At 39.3% G+C, this 19180-nt stretch overlaps 1 protein-coding gene across 1 annotated transcript in view; it reads right to left on the bottom strand.

The window, feature by feature from the left end:
• The window catches only part of kcnh7 (potassium channel, voltage gated eag related subfamily H, member 7), a 340856-nt gene that overhangs the window by 95093 nt on the left and 226583 nt on the right, over positions 1-19180 (bottom strand). The window contains 1 exon segment of the mRNA XM_034176733.1: positions 12157-12582. Coding sequence (XP_034032624.1) covers positions 12157-12582 — 426 coding nt within the window.

Below are 19180 nucleotides of genomic sequence, written 5' to 3'. Positions count from 1 at the left end.
TCATGCTGCACACTGTAATGCTTGCAAGAAATCAGAGGTGTTTGTGGCTGCAGACATAAAGTTTCCAATATAGCAACCAGCTGTATGAAACATATCCAGTGAATATCCCTCTGGCCATCTGCCACTGAGAGTCTGCATGCTCCCACAAAGAGTCAGCCGAGGTTGTGATGTAACCTTTTAAATTTGTACATGAGGCACAACACAGATGTCATCAAAGACAGTAGACTGATATAATCAGTGGGCAAATCTATAATGAATTAAAGCAGGAATATGAAGGAGTTTTTTTTTCCAAGTATATCAAAATACCATATTTTCTAGAGTACAATTCATATATATATATATATATATATATAGTTCAGTAGTTTTTTTTATAATCCTGCTATCAAACTAACCAACCAACAGACAAACACAGAAACAAACATGGGTGAAAACAAGATCCATGGAAAAGGTAAATAACAATAACAATAGTAAAAAGACACGTACATGTGCCAACATCGTAGAACAGGTGAGATTTGCTTTGCTGGTGGAGGTATGCGCTCTCTGAGGGCTGTGTGTTCTGTTTCAAATTTTATAAATGCTGTCAAACTCTGTGATATTTGCAAGTGCTGTACAAATAATATTACAGTATTATTAAATTCCTATTACCTCACAATAACAACAACAACATCTCTTACTACTACTACCACTAATAATTATGAATTATTATTACTACATTTTTTTTTCTTTTTAGATGTCCCCATTTTGCTTTTGGCCATGGCAGAGCTGGTACGGCTCCACATGTATAGTTTGCATAAATTAAAGCAAACCCAAAACTTCATGTCTGTTCTAATAGGTAGCACATCCAGCTGGATTGTGTCAAGGAACTCTGTGTTCCAACAGACCTGCGTTGTTCGTCTTAAGTATTTTAGCACAGCCATTGCTGCAAGTTGCACAGAAAGCTGCAGTGCATTTGTTTTAAACAAAGCAAATACAATGTATTTTTTAAAATGCTTTGGCATTTGAATCATGGGGAAACCTAAATAACATCTACTTGGTGTAATTAATCTGAAATACTGAAAATCCAGCCAACTAGAAAGTTCAGAGTGTTGCTTACTCTTGGATTAAAAAAAATCCTTCAGTTTTTGAGATTGGCATGTTACATATGTTAAAAGAGAATTTAATGACATCTACAGAAATAATTCGTTCACTAATTTGATTACAAATTAGAGTATTACATTTGTTCATGTATGTGCACAAAATTAAACAGGCGTTTAAGACCAGCACATGTGAATTCTGGTTTTGCACAGATTTTTAACAGAAGATAATGTGAACACATTATGTAAATACACTAATTTTATTATAACTGTCATATTTGAAAAGAATGAAACATGCAGCCAACAATGCTGCAATACTACAGTAAATCAGAATGAATGAAAGGATTCCACCGTGTCATCAATGACATTAGCAAAAAAAGAAAAACTTATATTGTCAAAGATGGTTTCCAGGCAACAAAGGTGCATGAGATTATGCCTAAAAATAGTGTCTGTATCCACTCAAAGAACCAAAAAAAAAAAGAGCAAAAAAAAACAACAGCAAAAAACGACAGCTAAAACTGTATGTGGATGTGTTATTTTTAGTTTCTTTACACTTCAACTACAATGCTGATTGGAGATGCCAAAAATAAAACAGTCTGTCATTCTACTCCTCTGTTAGAAAGAAGCTGGAAACAGGAACACACATGCTGTCACAATCGTCTATCTCTCTATGTGACAGGGATGTGCATTGTGCTACCGCAGTGCTGGGCTGCCTGCTTTTTTTCTCTGCCTGCCACTCAGTGCCAGAAACCACTGACTCCCTCACAGGGCCACACATCTAATGGTAAATAATGACTGTGCAGCATAACACGGTGACATCGGGGGCTCGTCCGGAACACACAATGATCTGTCATTGTGGGAGTCTGTCTACGGTGTCCCTCATCACCACATCCTGGCTTTTAAATGTTAGTACATTTCAGTTCAGTTGCCATTAAAAAAATCATGAGTTGAAGTACCCCACCTAGATTAAAATGTGTACAAATTCATTATTCACAAATTAAAAGGAAACTCGCCCGCAGTGGGTCAAATCTAAAACAAAGCTGCCATATCTTGGATTGATTGTATTTGTTTATTTTGGACAGCTGCTAAAAATGATTGTTGGAAGTGAAAACTATACCATGAGGCAAAATACTACAATTTGGAGCAAATGCCAGTTTCAGCTGTAATTACATGAATCCAGAAAATACGTAGAATTTTGAGGGAAAAAATTAATTTTCTCCTTTTTGGAATAAAGTTGTAACATAACAAAATGTGGGGGGAAAAAGTGCTGTGAATACTTTCTGAATGCACTGCACCAAATAATTCTTTGTGCATTGATGGTTGTGTTCATACATTAAAACAGATCAAACCTAGGCTCACGTCTGAGAAACTGTAGCTTTTTAAGAAAAACCATTTACATCCCACTTTCACCACGACTGGTGACTGAAGTTGGACTATACACAGTTTCTCCAACCATAGCTACAGAAGCCTATAACTCATTCAGAGCTGTCATGGGTATCTTGGTGGTTTCCCTCACTAGTTTCTTTCTTGCACAGTCAGTTTTTGAGAAAAGCTTACTCTAGACATATTCACCATGACATACCATACTGTACTGTATGTATTTCTTAATGACTGATATAAATGAAGTCCAAGACAGTGACTTGGAAGCATTCATGTATCCATCTACTTATTTATATAAAGGAAATTGACTGTAAAGTGATGATTTCATTCTTATATTTAGAATTATGTTCATTTGTCTATTTGCTTATAGCCTCTGAAAATGAAAATATAAATAAACATGGTTGTAATTCCTAAATGGTCACTGCATTATTTTTGTTAAAGCCCTGGAATTAAAGATGATAGTCTGCATTACAACATCATTTTTCATTCAATTTCATTCATTTTCATTTCATCTCCACTGTAGTGGCATACAGATGCAAACTGTGTGGCTGTCCAAGTATTTATGGACCAGATTGTAGCTTTGAGTACCTTCATTTCATAATAGATCAAATTCTCCCATAATAAAAAGTATAGTTCCTGAATTGCATTGTGGTCCATGTATCTAGTAAAGGCAAATCCCTTCGGCTTCTCTCTTTTGTGAGAGTTATCACAGCAGATCCAAGATGGATCTGCATGTTGACATGGCACAGGTTTTAGGCTGGATGCCCTTCCTGACCCCACAGTACATGAAGAATGCACATGGGTGGTCTTGAATGGAGAACCTTCTCCTCTAGAAGTCAGCACACTAATAGCTTGGCCACCGTGTATGGAAATGCTCCTTTGTGTCTTATTCAAGAGCATGAACAAATGATCAATATCGTTGTACGGATTGTTGGACTTGTTGGTAGTAAAACCAACTTCATTATATAAGTGCTATTGCCTGTCCATCCATACAGATGAAGATGTGAAGGTTGTACATGGAATCACTGTAGTTCTGTGGTAGCATTAGTGGTCTCTCATTTGTAACTAAATTATTCCTAAATAATTAATCTTTCAAGTGAATGAACAGATTTGTCTGCCTCAGTTTATTTTCAAGATGTTTAATCCAGTGTGTAAAATTAAAAGAACAAATTGATTTCCTGTTCATTTAGTAGTATACTGAGTCGCAGCAGGTCTTTAAGGATGCCGGTGAAAAATGATAAACACAAACAAAGGCAGGAAGGCCTAATGAATGTGGAGCAGAACAGACGCCTCCAAGGAGAACAACATACAATAAATAGAAAAAATTGTTCTAAGGAACAAAAATTTCAACAATGAATAGAATGAATAGTTCTGGCGAACAAAAACTGCAAACAACAGAACAACATCCTGTTCTGTCAAACAAAAAATGGAAATTAATGGAACAAACTGTTCAGAAGGGTCAAAACCGCAACAATGAATAGAATAAACTGTTCTAATAAGCAAAGTATTGGAATACAGTGGTCCCTCGTTTATCGCGGGAGTTACGTTCTAAAAATAGCATGCGACAGGCGAAATCCGCGAAGTGGCCAGCGTTATTTTTTACAATTATCATAGACGTTTTAAGGCTGTAAAACCCCTCACTACACACTTTATACACTTTTCTCAAACAGGCATTAACATTTTCTCACTTTTCTCTCGTGTGTAAACACTCAAAGTTCAAACCTTAGTAGAAAAATAAGACCAACCTGTTTTCAGGCCCAAACATTTGTTTGAGAAATAAAAATAGAACGTTTTCCTATAAATAATTATGATGGCTTTTAGAACTAACGAATTTAATTTTAACGATCAACGTACGAGGTTGGACACATAAGAAATTATTAATAGTGACTGACCAGTATTTCACAGTTCCTCTGATCGCACCTCTTCGTCCTAGCCGCCGCTCTACTGTCGCGCCTTTTTCCACTCACACCTCGCTGCAGGTGTCTTTTTCTGAGTGTAGAACACAGTTATGGGTAGTTGTTGGCGCTCTTTTTTCTTCTGGGCGAGAAGATTTTTATAAACAGACACGCAGAACACAATGCGCGTGCTCTGCCTTTGAAATGTCGCGACTGGCTGCTTGATGAGGCCGCGGAACACAATGCACTGTAAAAAAAAAGCATGCAAAATTGGACTAAAAAAATCCGCGAAACAGCGAGGCCGTGAAAGGTGAACCGCGTTATAGCGAGGGACCACTGTACTACGAGTATATTGGACAGAGGAACAAAAAATTTCAACAGACAGTGAAGGGAACAAAATGTTCTCAGGAGCAAAAACGTACACTGCATGGAACAAACTGTTCAGAGGAACAAAAAAATTATAATGTGTAATTAAAAGCAAGAACTATTATGAAGAACAAAAATTTGCAAAGAATGGAACAAACTGTTCTAAAAAAGCAATGAATGGAACAATCGGACAAAAAAATTGCAAAGGACAATGTAAGAAATGAAATGTTCTGAGGAACAAAAAATTGGAATGAATGGAACAAACTGTTCTGAAGATCAAAACAGTCGTTGGGAATAAAACAAAAAATTGCAATGAACAGAACAAACTGTTCCTGTTATTTCTATAATGGGGAAAGCCAAACATTTCTTAGATCAGGAGTCCTTATATATTATTTATTGCACATTAATATTACCATATATTAGCTATGGCATTGAGGTATGGGGTAATACATATAAAAGTAATGTAGACACACTTTTTAAGTTACAGAAAAGGGCAATAAGAATCATCCATAATGTAGGCTTCAGAGATCATATGAGTACACTGTTTTTACAATCCAAAATACTAAAATTTAGAGATCTTGCAGAATTTAAAACTTTACAAATTATTTTTAAAGTGAAACAAAACCTACTATCAGATAACCTCCAAAAATTGTTTAGTGAAAGAGAGGGAGATTACAATCTAAGAAGGAAATATAATTTAAAAAAAACAGTGTGCTCGTACAACAATGAAACAAATGTGCCTTATGAGACATGGGGTGGATTTATGGAATAACCTAACTGAGGACATCAAAGTATGTACTACAGTACATCAATTCAAAAGAAATTTAAAACTCAAAATATTAAAAAAATATGAAACTGAATAACATAATTCTTAGTATACATACAGGTGTGCATGTTTGTGGATCTAAACTGTTATATTATTTGGGCATGACGAACGTATGGGAAATATGAATGCACACGAGTTGCCCATGATACATGTGTGTGGGAAAAAAAAAAATTCATATATCATCAAGTTTAATCGAATATAGGTAAATGTGCGTGCATGCATGCATGGGCTGGGTGCCCATGGGTGCATGTATGTGGGTTAAAAGTGTTATACTGTCAAATCTCATTGAATCTAGTGTGTGTATTGGTGTATGCAAGGGTATTTGTGTATAGAGGTAGTGTATTTATGTAAATACATGTTGATATGTATAATGCAAGGTGTGTGTTTATATAGGTATATATGATCTCAAAATGTTTTTATTTATTCTTGTCTGCGTAGTCGAAAATAAAACATGTGAAAGGGGGTAGAAAATATAAGTTTTACTTCATTCTACTCCCTTTGAGTAATGTACGGAATTTCAAAGATGAATGTGCGCAATGTATAAATGTTTTTAACTTGCTCAATAAAGTATTCATCAAGGAACAAAAAATTGCAATGAATGGAACAAACTGTTCTGATGAACAAAAAATTGCATTGAATGGAACAAATTGTTCCAAGAAATAATAAATTACAATGAACTGAACAAACTGTTCCGTGGAACAAAATATTCTAATGAATCAAAAGCATATCCCTTTAATATTCCCCCTGCTCCTTTCTATGTAGAGTTTGTATGTTCTCCCCATGTTCGCGTGGATTCCCTACGGGTGCTCCAGCTTCCTCCTACTTCCAAAGACATGCAGGTTTGAACTGGTCACTTTAAGTTGATCATAGGTGTGTTTGCGGCTGTGAAATAGTTTGTCTGTCGACATGTGGCCCTGTGATAGACTGGCATAATTGTCCAGGCTGTACCTCGCCTCACGCCCAGTGACTGCTGGGATAGGCTCCAGCTCTCCTGTGACCCTTAATTGAAGTAAGCAGGTACAGAAAATTAATTATATGAATGACTGAATGAAAAGCATGGACTATTCCAAGGAACCAAAAATGACAGTGAATGAAACAAACGTCGCGCACACATGCTCGCGCATGAGTACGTGCACGCCCACGCATGTTCGTGCACGCACATGCACACACAGAACCAATCCACTGTTCTGCCTGGAGGTTGTTAGCAGGAAGAAAGAACAAAAGCTGGACTCATTTCTGATGTGATTACACACACACACACACACACACACACACACACACACACACACACACACAAAATCCACTCTGCTGTCTGTTAGCAGGAAGAGAGAAAGAAAACCGGGACACATTTCTGACGTGACTTTTTTTTTTTTCGCTGCACTGAGGAGGTACACAGCTCGACCGTGCCGGTTGCGTGTGCGTGCGTGACAGCGACATGATGACTTGATTGAGTTAACTGACGCTGCCACACACACACACACACACACACACACACACACACACACACACACACACACACACACACACACACACACACACACACACACACACACACACACACACACACACACACACAAAATCCACTCTGCTGTAAGCCGTCTGGATGCATGAAGAGCTACTAACATAAAATGCTGATGTGATTTTTGGCTGGACTGAGGAACTACACAAAGTCTTTTTTTTTTATGGAAGTCCGAAGTCAGTGCACAGCATCACTGGACTACATGTCACAGTGGAACACCAAAATGTAAGTCCCCTTTTCTGTTGTTTATAAATTAATAAAATATCAAATGACAATGATCTATTTTAGCCGTTATATGAAACAAATAATGAATGTTTTTACATTCTTTCAATGGTATGAATGAACTCATAAACATTCATTATTTGTATAAAGATGAATACAAAGTTGTGAGGGACAATGAAAAAAATGAATAGCTTAGAAGAACAAATACCTGGAATGAACTATTCTCTTTTCCTTTTGGCTGCCCCGAATGCTCTGTACAGATCTATATTGGAATTTGGCACAAGGTTTAGACCAGATGCCCTTCCTGACGCAGGCCTAGTTCTATATGGAGAAACACGGTGACAGCTCCTAGAACACACAGGTAGCATGACCCAGAAATGAACCCAGGTCTACATACTGAACAACCTGCTCTGCTCTTATGTATGCAAATTTATGCACACAACACAGCAGCAGTTAGGCTGCAACATGTACTCCACCTGAGGTAATTTAGTACAAACATGAGCTTTTAACACTTAAATGCATTGAGACAATTGATCATAAAACATCATGTGCTGTTCATTGTGGTAAAAATCTGAAAAACAACTGTCTCATAAATCTAATAAACGCATTTATTTCCTATCAGCTGTCTGTGTTGTTTATCTCAAGTGTCTACAACGCATGGAGCTTATCGTTAGAATAAAATATCACGAGACATACTTGTGGCATCATCTACTCCATATGAAGTATCAAATGTATAAATATGGGTGATCCCCTGCTTAGGGTCCCTTCACACATAACATGATTGAAGCCGACTAGCGCACGAAGGAGGAACGGCATGCCATTCGTGAAAAATCGCAGCCGCCTCTAAAGCCTTGTACACCTGTTGCTACAACTATTTGCGTACACCAGCATCTGAAAGACAGAGAGTGCACTGTGAGAGCCCATTCGATCCCTCTCGTGGCAAGTGTCGGCCAAATTCCAGGTGACACACACAAACATCCAACACTGCTAGCTGGACACTAATAAAATGTGTGGCCATTCGCAATGTTAGCATGAAAATAGTGAGCAGATGACAACTTTTGAGCTGGATGTGAAATATGTCTCAGTGTCCCTACGACTGTGGATTTGCCAAGCAACACACATGTGGCATGCCAGAGTATCGGCTCCCCCCACAACACATGTGACGTGCATGTGTATTGTGCGTGTGTTGCGCCCCCTAACTAACAACTGTCCACTGTGACGTGTGTGTGTCTGCTTGCTGTCATCACGTGGACATACATAAAAACATACATCGCTGTTGTGATGGGCTGCAGCGAGCAGGTGCAAGGTGTGCACACTGATAGGCTGTCCCAGGTGAAACGGATCGTCAGATCATAAAACGCAGCGGGCGATCTGAATGTCACGTCACCCATGTGAGCTCTGTTCCACGTGATGTGGTGCCTGTCCTGTGGCGCACCGCCCACAGGACACGCGTGTCGGGCTGGACATGCGCACGGGGCCGGCTGGACACACCGGATCAGCACATGTGGACATGATCAGAGGACACTGTTTCATTCATGTCATGTCATGACTGTACATCTATGACCGTGGGTCATCTACAGAGGAACAGACGGTTCATACTTGTATTGTCCGCTTGATAAGAGGGATTCAATAAAATGCGGTGTTTTTATGGTGTGTGGTTTTATTTTGTATTCTCCATAGCAGAGGCGCAATGTGGTGTAACACGTTCCAGCTCTTTTTGTTTTTTTTTTGTCTCCACAACAGCGGCGCGATGTGGTGCAACACATGTTGTTGCTGTCTTCGTGCACATGCACAAACATGAAGGAAACCTTCGCTGGTGTGTTGTGCACACCTGTGCAACCATGCGTCCCTCATGACAGCAGGTGGAATGTTTTGTGGTTCCCCATTTCGTGATTGGTTTGTAGATTTTCTTCCGATTTCTGCATCTTTTGTGTTACGTTTGAAGAGGCCCTTAGCAAGGGTAAAAGAAAGCAGAACTACAAAATTTATTGGCAAACTTGTGCAAATGTAACAGTCACATACCATACCACCATACACTAAACATGATGTTATCTTAGCATGTATATGAGCTTCACACTGCTCAACACTGGTGAGAGAGAACTCAATGTACAATGTTCTTTACTTGAAGGACCCAATCTGAACTTTCCACAAGTCAATAATAGTGACATGGTACTTCCAAAAAAAATCATGCTACCCTTATGAGTACAACGCATTATGCATAGAACACCCACAAGACCTAATCAGTACATCACTATACTAAAGCCTATATGTTGAGTCAATGTTAATATGCAAATTTGACAGTGACACAGCTGTGGCACCATCTATTCCAGTGTTAAGTGCCTGTCACACCATGACGGATCAAGGAAAAGTATGAGGAACTGATATGAAATTCGGATGTTCATTTTTGTCCAACAAAAGTGTTTTTCCCCATTCCTTTCTTGTCAGCTGATGTCCGCCGAGTCCATTGGAAAGTTTTGTGTGTGTGCTCAAAACTTTGAGCAGACATCAGGCGGAGAGCTTTCCCGATGGCTGTACATATGTTTACTGTTGTGTTCTCTACTCTATTCATGCATTTATATCCTATGGCTGTCCACTGCTTCAGACTGGGCTTCTGATTAGTCAAAGCTCCAGCAGAGTGGTGGCCAAGGGGTTGGTGCGCATGGTTCAAAATCAGGTTTCTGGTTCAAGGCCAAACTAACATGCAGCTCCATGTTGGATTTGCTGTGGCATCACTGAGCAAAAAGGGAGAAGCCAAATGAACTTACTTACTACTGTTAAGCACTAGTGAGACTACATATCCCGGCTCCCCTCATTGGTATGCAAACAGTCATGATACACACTGCACTCCGCATGAGGTGCTACCCAATTTGAATATTCCATTATTCAGTAATGGGTCTCTAATATTCATGTTTCTGCCAATATTATGCAAATTTACCCACCAAATTACAGTCAAACATAACCAGATCATGCACTTCATAAAGGCTGCCTATGATGTAAATAGTAAGTCCCTTCAGCTTCTCCGTTGTTTCAGTCGGGTCACCACAGCAGATCCAAGGTGGATCTGCATGTTGATTTTGCACAAGTTTTATGCTGGATGCCCTTTTTGATGCAACTCCACATTACATGGTGAATGGGCAGTGGTGGTCTTGAACTGGGAAGCTTCCGCTCTCGAAAAGAAGACTGCTCTGAACGCACAATATCCCTGACTGGCAAATGCTGCTTTGGTACAAGTACTTGGTACACTCTAAAAAAATGAAGTGCTGTTTCAACAAGAAAAAGTGATGTAACAATTTGCATAGATTTTTTAAAGTTAATTCAACTTAACTAAAGTTATTGCAACTTAACTAGAGAGGTCTTCTGGCATTAGTTCAGTTGAAAGTTGAAATAACTTTAAAAATCTATTCAAATTGTTACATCAATTTTTCTCGTTGAGACAGCAGTTCCTTTTTCAGGGTGTACATTCTGTTTTGTCAACACACATCAGCTATTTGCACTTCTAGCAAATTTCTTTCATAAATCAAGAGACACATTTCTTGCTAATGAATCACAAGATAGAATAATAAATGTATTACTTTTCAAAGTTCATGATTCATGCTTTTGTTTCTTCTAGACTAGATTATTGTAATGTTCTATTTTCAGGGTTACCACAGTCCAGCATTAGGCATCTTCAGCTGGTTCAGAACGCTGCCGCCAGACTTCTGACACGTAGCAGAAGGTCTGAACATATCACACCCATTTTGGCATCTTTGCACTGTCTCCTTGTCTCTGTGAGAGCAGATTTTAAGGTTTTGCTATTGACTTATAGGGTTGTTCATGGACTGGCGCCATCTTATCTGGCTGATCTCTGGTGGAACTCTACGTGGCTTTGCGGTCACAGGATGCGGGACTTCTCTGTGTTCCCAGGGTGAAGAAGTCAGCAGGTCAAAGAGCCTTTTCGTATTGTGCACCCACCCTGTGGAACAGTCTTCCTGCGACCGTGAGGCAGTCTAAGTCCGTGGACATTTTTAAGTCAAGACTCAAAACCTATTTTTATTCTCTTTCTTATGGATGGTTTTTATTTTTATTTGTTTTATTCTTTTACTTCTGTTTTTATTTATGTATTTGAATTTTTTTATTCATTTTTAAATTATTTATTCAATTTTATGTTGACTTGTTTTATGTAAGGCGCCTTGAGATGGCTTTTGCTGTGATTTGGCGCATTATAAGCTAATTCAATTAAATTAAATTAAATCAAAGTTAACCTGTTGATTCACACTCTGCACTTCAAAATAGAAATGAAAAGGTACTTTCTATGATGCGTCTGAAGTCGAACAATATAATATGCATATTACCAACCTATAAGAAGGACTTGTACCAGTTTTCACAAAATTCCTCCTAAAAGTGTGTGAGGAGTTGATTTCAGAAAGCAGGCACCACTCATGAAACTGACAGAGTCTAGATTTGTTAATCAAGGGCCATAACTCTGGTAAAATAGGCTCAACTCGAATGATATGATAATATGCGTATTACCAACCTACAACAAGGACTTGTACTGTTTCACCAAATTCCTCCTAAAATCAAATCAAATCAATTTTATTTATATAGCGCCAAATCACAACAAACAGTTGCCCCAAGGTGCTAAAAGTGTGAGAGGAGTTGATTTCAGAATGCTTATACCCTTTTCGTGAGGCATGGAGGGATGGGCAGACAGACAGGTGGACGAAATCGCCACAATGTAATTCTCCTTTGGGTCTCCGGCCAGCAAGAGATAACAAGCGCATTAACCGCTTGACTACCAGCCATGCCCCCACTGCCTATGATGTAAATATCAACTGAAATCTGTAAAAGAATCTGTATTTTGACTGATATACCAAGTTACTGACAACCTCATCTCACCTCATCAGATCCTGAGCCAAAGATGAGCAGGTCAAAGGGGATGGCGGCCACCATGTCTATGAGGAACCAGCCTTTGAAGTAATGGATGGCAATCTTCGCTGGGTGGCTGACCACCTCCTCGTTGACGTTAACATAAGTGGTCCTGAAGTTGATCAAAATGTCCACAATGAACATAATATCCACAATCAGATCCACAACGTTGAGCGGTGAGCAGGAGTAGCCACATTCCCTCCTTTTCTGCTCCTCAATGTCATTGAGGAGGAAGGCGGCAGAATACGGCGTGAAGATCGCGGTGTAGATAACCAGCAGCAGGATCAGCCAGTCCCACACGGCTTTGAAAGGACTATAGTGGAGGATGGTCCATTTGTCAATCCGTGGAGTTTGGAGTTTGTACTCGGGCAGCACATCGGCACCCAGAGAAAGAACCTGAGAAAGAAAAAAAAATACAAATGAAACTAAAACTAGATAAATCATAATTTGCTTAGAAAACATTATATTTGGTGCAATTTGCATGATGAACAGAAAGATTATTAAATATATCCTGTAGCGCAAGAAAATAGGATTAAAGTGAATAATCTGGAGGTGGTGTTCTAGTGGTTAAGCGTTGGGCTTGAGACCAGAGGATCCTCGGTTCATATCCCAGCCTGACCGGAAAATCACTAAGGGCCTTTGGGCAAGGTCCTTAATCCCCTCGTTGTTCCCGGTGCGTAGTGAGTACCTTTATGGCAGCACCCTCACATCGGGGTGAATGTGAGGCATTAGTGTGTAAAGCGCTTTGAGTGTCTGATGCAAATGGAAAAGTGCTACATTTTCACTATATTAGCTTGTCCATGGATTGATGGTATTAAATTGAATTAATGTACAATATATGGTATAAGGTTAGGCTACAGTGGCGTAACAAGTAATCTAGCACTGGTCTTAATTATTTGCAGTGAGCTATACTATCAAGTTATAATGCATTTCCTCTCTATCTGCTCAGAACGGAGCCCTGCATGAGCAGATTACTTCAGGCACAAAAGTCTCACTCGCTGATGATAAATCATTCATGTATTTTAAAAAAGGCAGAAACAAAAGCAGAAATTGCTTCTAGACTGATAATTAGAAATGTTTAATTATGCATAAACGTTATGTTATCGACACAGCCTGCTTTAGAAGCTCATAACCTTGAGAAAATTGGCTGCAAAATAATAGCAGAAAAAAAAACTGTATGGTGTTCATTTGAGATAAAAAAAAAAAAATCTGAGAAAAGTAGAATAATGATAATAATGCATTATTTCCACTGTAGAGAATGTCTTCAAAAACATGCACATGCATAATATTGTTTTATATCACACATGGAAGTGTGATTCAGTCCTGCAAGGTTGGGTGTCATTAACGCTTTCTGTATTATTGCAGCTGACGTTTATACCTGGATGGCTTTTAACATCCATATTACCGCAGTGCGATGGGCCATTTCGGATAAGCGTCTCAGCGCCTCGGAGATAATAACAGGTTTGTGTGTGGGATGCATCTATTCATCTGACTGTCCGACACTTCAGTTGCTCGGAACTTTCAAGTCGAGGTTCCTTCACTGTTTATGACTAACTATTCAGATGAATGCATAGGGAGAAGGTCAGGCAAAATATATGAGTTCCAAGGGCAGAGAGGCAATTATTATGTGACAGTGAGTGAAGAAACCCAGTACAGAGACCTTAGACGACTCTATATGACATCCATCAGCTGCAATGTGAAGCCCGTGTCTCTGCCCCGGTCACCTTTATAACCCTGTGATTACAGGACACGGATGATGTATAACAGAACAAAAGGCTGAAGTGTAAAAATAATGCAATTCTGAAATACCCTCGGCTGTATGAGCACTGTGTTCTTTATAATTTGCAGTTGTTTAATAGGTATCATATAAAATTAATTATACCGAGCGAAGGAAGGATGTTGACAGACAGGTGTGACGTCAGTGTCGTAGTCCATCCGACTCAGTTTCCGCAATTACCACAAACTGGAAGTACACTTTCGTCACCGCAAACAGGAATTTAAAACAGGAAGTACACAGGAAGTACACAAGAAGCATGATGGGAGAAACCGAGGTGCTTGATGGGAGAATGCCATTACCTCATTACTACTGTCGCTGCGGTGGTAGTCCCGTCGGACACCAGCAAAAGGCTGGCGTAGGAATACACTGAGCAAGCTGCATTACGGCTTCCATCAACAAAGTAGTTCGGAGAAATTAATTAATACGAGGTCTATTAGAAAAGTATCCGACCTTATTTTTTTTCAAAAACCATATGGATTTGAATCACGTGTGATTGCATCAGACAAGCTTGAACCCTCATGCGCATGCATGAGTTTTTCCATGCCTGTCGGTTGCGTCATTCACCTGTGAGCAGGCTTTGAGTGAGGAGTGGTCCAGCCTCTTGTCGATTTTTTTCATTGCCAGGAAGTGGCGGAATGATTCAGGCTTTTTTTTCCCCATCAGAATTTTTTCAGAAACTGTTAGAGACTGGCAGCTGGAAACCATTAGAAAAATTTATCTGGCTTTCGGTGAAAATGTTACAGACTTGGTAGAGAATAAGGAGTGTTACTGTCACTTTAAGGACGGCTCCCAGCGGCTGTGTGGCGCGCTGCGCTCCGAAGCCGCCATCGACAGGCTGAATGACCATTTCATTTCTAAATGGATGGCTGTATGGATCTGTGACCATCGTGTGCCATTTCTCTGGTTATCACAAGAGCTGGACATCAACCATTTTCCGGCAGATTTCACTTTTAACAAGAGCTTTTGTCATGGAAAGCCGAGCAGAGGCTTCGCGCGTCACGATGAATTCGCTACTGGAGCGAGACAAAACCGAGAAATCCGAGAAATTGTGGATGTGCCTGGACATGCCAGAACATGTCCCGTGAGGCTTCATCACGGCGTTGCTTTGCACCATGCGGCACCGCCGCGATGCGCGAAGCCTCTGGTCCTCTTTCCATGACAAAAACTCCTGTAACAGTGGAATGTGTCGTTCATTTCCAAACTGGACGCTGTGTTTTATCCGGGACGTCGTCTGACTAGCACAGGAATTGTGAAAAGACGTGGATATCAGCACTTTTTCGGCACATTGAGACAGATGAAAATGTAAATGACGAACTAAGTAAAATAAAAAAATGGATGGACAGTAACAAATTATCATTAAATTTAAATAAAACAAAAGCAATGATATTTGGTAATTATAAGGTTAAATCTAAATTACAAATATGTATAGACAGTGTCCAAATTGAAAACTCAGCTGAAAACAAATTTTTAGGAGTAATAATAGACAGTAAATTAACATGGAAAGCCCACATCAGACACATAAAAATGAAAATTTCAAAAAGCCTCTCTATTATGAATAAGGTAAAGCAATTTCTTGATCATAATGCACTCCGTACATTATACTGTTCTTTAGTTCTCCCATACTTAGCATATTGTGTTGAAGTGTGGGGTAACAACTATCAATGTTCAACACAACCACTATTTATACTACAAAAACGAGCAATAAGGATCATACATAAAGTTGGATTTTTAGAACATAGCAATAATCTTTTTATGCAATCAAAATTGCTTAAATTTCATGATCTTGTAAAATATTCTACATTACAGATTTTATTTAAGGTATTTAACAAATCACTGCCAAGTAACATTCTAAAGTTCTTCTCAGTTAAAGAGTGTGTTCATAATCTTAGAGGTTTTGCCAAATTCACATTATTAAAAGTTAGAACCACTCGGAAAAATTTTTGTGTGTCTGTATGTGGAGCAAAGTTATGGAATGGTTTGGACGTCAGACTCAAGCAATGCCAAAACATTCATGAATTCAAGTCACATTATAAACAGAGGGTCTGGGATCGGTATAGAATGATTGAGACTTAACAATAAAAGCCATTTTACATTCATGGCTCATGACTCTGTATCACAATTGTTGGTTTGTGCATTATATGTTTCTTTCTTTCATATGTTTGGTTCTTCATCATAATTGGTATTGTTGTCTCTTATCATTGTTGGTATGTTTTTTATATGTTTGCTTTCTTACCGTAATTGGTATTGTTGTTTTCTTACCATTGTTGGTATGAGCATCATATGTTTGTTTTCTTTGCCGTAACTGGTATCGTTGATTTCTTACCGTTGTTGGTATGTGCTTGTCGCTTGTTTATTATACTGGTATTGTTTTCTTGCTGCTGTTGGTATCTATTGTGGGAATTTACAAGTATTTAAATGTATTATTTTCTTAATTTTCTATCTAACTGACGGGAAGCAGCTATGCACTTTATGTTAAATTTGAATAAAGGGGTGGGATTAAATACGTTTTCTTCCTCCCACTCCTTTTTGAGCAGATTCAATGTCCTGAGTTCATAGTAAATTCAGTTTTTTTGTTTTTTATGTTATTGTTGTTTTTCTGTTTTCTGTATTTCTTATCCTCTGCTCAAATAAAATAGATGATGATGATGATGATGATGTACGGAGGAATTCAAGGTCTGTGTCTCAAGAATGTTCCCTCTGAATTTGAAGACTCTGGCAGTATTAGGACTGGACTTAGGCTGAGCACAGACAGATGGACAGATAGATGGATGCAAAATCTGTGCAATACCCGGTGGCCATATCTGAAGCCTCAGGTAAAAATGGACTTGGATATTAGCATCTCCTGCTCAATTTACGATGGGGGAGGGACAAATGCTTTTCCCTCACATGGGATATCCTTCTAAATCGATCAGAAACCAAAGGAGAGACAGTGCTCTATTATTCATCAGGCAGTGGCTTCATTAAAAATGGAGACTTTCCAAATACTTGTGATATGGTTGCACCCTGCACCAATTTCTTTTTATGGGTTATGGTTAATGTGGTTATGCACAAAATGTTGCTTAATTGCACAACGTCTGTACACAGCAAAAACCGAACTATTAAAATTTCAAGATTAAATATTTCTGTTAATTCTAACTTTATGCATGTTATTGTAACACTTTCTGGGCCCTATCTTGACTGTCTATGGTGCACAGTCTGAAAAGCATAACATAAATCAGTCTGGATCTTGTCTGACTTATTTGTGCCATTTAGAGAGTGTGTAATCATGGTGGGTGCTGGTCCCAAAAGGACTGAAGCTTTCCTCTTCATTAGTCATGGGCGTGTTTTGGGCCTAATATGACTGTCACTTGTCATTCCCTTTAAAACGGAGTGCAGCAGGTGCACAACTCACTGGTAGTGAGAAAACATACGCATGTGAGAGGTCTTCTGGTGAGCAGTCGCCAATGCTCCCTGAAGTGAAGCAGTGAAGCAGTAAGATAAAGTTTTATATTTTTTATTTTACTCCATCCATACATCCATTTTCGATACCCGCTTACTCCAATTAAGTGTCATGAGGACGGGGGGCTTTGTGCTTATCGCAGTTCTCATAAGGTGTGTTTATTTTATTAATTTATTATTTTAGATGTTTTTAAAAACCCCTTCTATTGTATTTTTCGCAGCCAAAGGTTGGATACTTTTTGAATGCACCTTGTACAAGCATCATGTACATGAGTCATGAACCCGCTTGAGGAAGGTGCAACTGAGTGCTGCGCCCTGCAGACACCAGAAATAACCCAGACTGAACTTTAGAGTAAGTTTTTCTGGTCTATACCACAAATGCTAATAATTGGAATACAATATAGATCACAGAATTTTGATGTCAAATTATTAAGAAGGTACATCACTGTAATTTAACAATTAGTCAAAAACTGTAGTGTTACTATTGTAAAGGCCAAAGACAAAAATCCCCACAGATGACTCACCAACCACTGAGGATAGAGAGAAGATGTGGAGCTTAAAATACTCAAAGACTCCAAGTTTCCATTGACTCCAATTATTAATTAATTAAATTACAAATGACTTCAAACATTAGTTTTGCGATCCCAGTGAATTTGGCCCTTCCATGCTGTATCTTAGTAACTACAGGGGCTAGAAAGCAGAATTTGTCACATCTCATGTGTCTAGTTTCTGTTCTCCTGGTTACTGTTTTTCTCAAGCATTTCTTCTTATGATTCTCCAATATGTACCTGGTTCTCAAGTGAATGCTTCTCTGTGATGTTTTTATTCTGATGTATTTGCTCCTTGTGCATTTCCATTGCCTGCACTTCCTGTCCACAGGATTCTGTTTTCACACACACACGCACTTTCTTCTTTGACTTAGTCACACACTATTTAACCATCCTCAGCCCAACACACAGTGCCAGATTGTCTTGCTTTCATGGTAGTTTTCTTGTGTTCATTTTCTTTGTTTGATCTCCAGTTGCTGACCCACGCTGCCTCTTTATGTTTTACTGAGCTTAGCCTGACATTTCCTGATTTGTCTCCCTCGTATGTTTGATTAATGCATTTTGATAATCTGCCTATTTCTTCAGGTTCTGGTCACAGTCCTGCCACCTGCAGAGGTTTTTGGATGACTTTGCCATTGTGGTCTGCATCGGCAGTGACCAGGAGGCTGAGTACAGGAGTGTGGTGGACAGGTTTGTGGAGTGGTGTGGACTCACCCAGCTGCAGCTCAATGTACCTAATACAAAGGAGCTGGTGGTGAACTTCAGAAGATGGAAGACTGGTCTGAACCCAGTCACCATCAATGGAACTGAGGTGGATATTGTGGACTACTACAAGTACCTGAGTGTCCGCATAGACAACAAAATGGACTGGACTGTAAACACAGATGCTGTGTATAAGAAAGGTCAGAGCTGTCTGTACTTCCTCAGGAGGCTCAGATCTTTCAATGTCTGCAGAAATATGTTGCAGATGTTTTATTACTCAGTGGTCTCCAGCGTCATCTATTATGCTGTAGTGTGCTGGGGCAGCAGGCTGAAGGCAGCTGACACAAACCGACTCAACAAGCTCATCAGGAGAGCTGGCTCTGTCCTGGGGTTGAGCTGGAGTCTGTGGTGGAGGTGTCAGAGAGGAGGATGTTGAGAAAACCGCACAGCATCCTGAACAACACCTCCCACCCCCTGCATGCCACACTGATGAGCACCTTCAGCCATAGACTAAGAACACCGAAGTGCA

This window comes from Thalassophryne amazonica, chromosome 1 (genome assembly GCF_902500255.1).
Source record: "Thalassophryne amazonica chromosome 1, fThaAma1.1, whole genome shotgun sequence".
NCBI lineage: Eukaryota > Metazoa > Chordata > Actinopteri > Batrachoidiformes > Batrachoididae > Thalassophryne > Thalassophryne amazonica.
The sequence above is the reverse complement of the archived record's forward strand: the minus strand, read 5'-3'. Positions and strand labels throughout refer to the sequence as shown.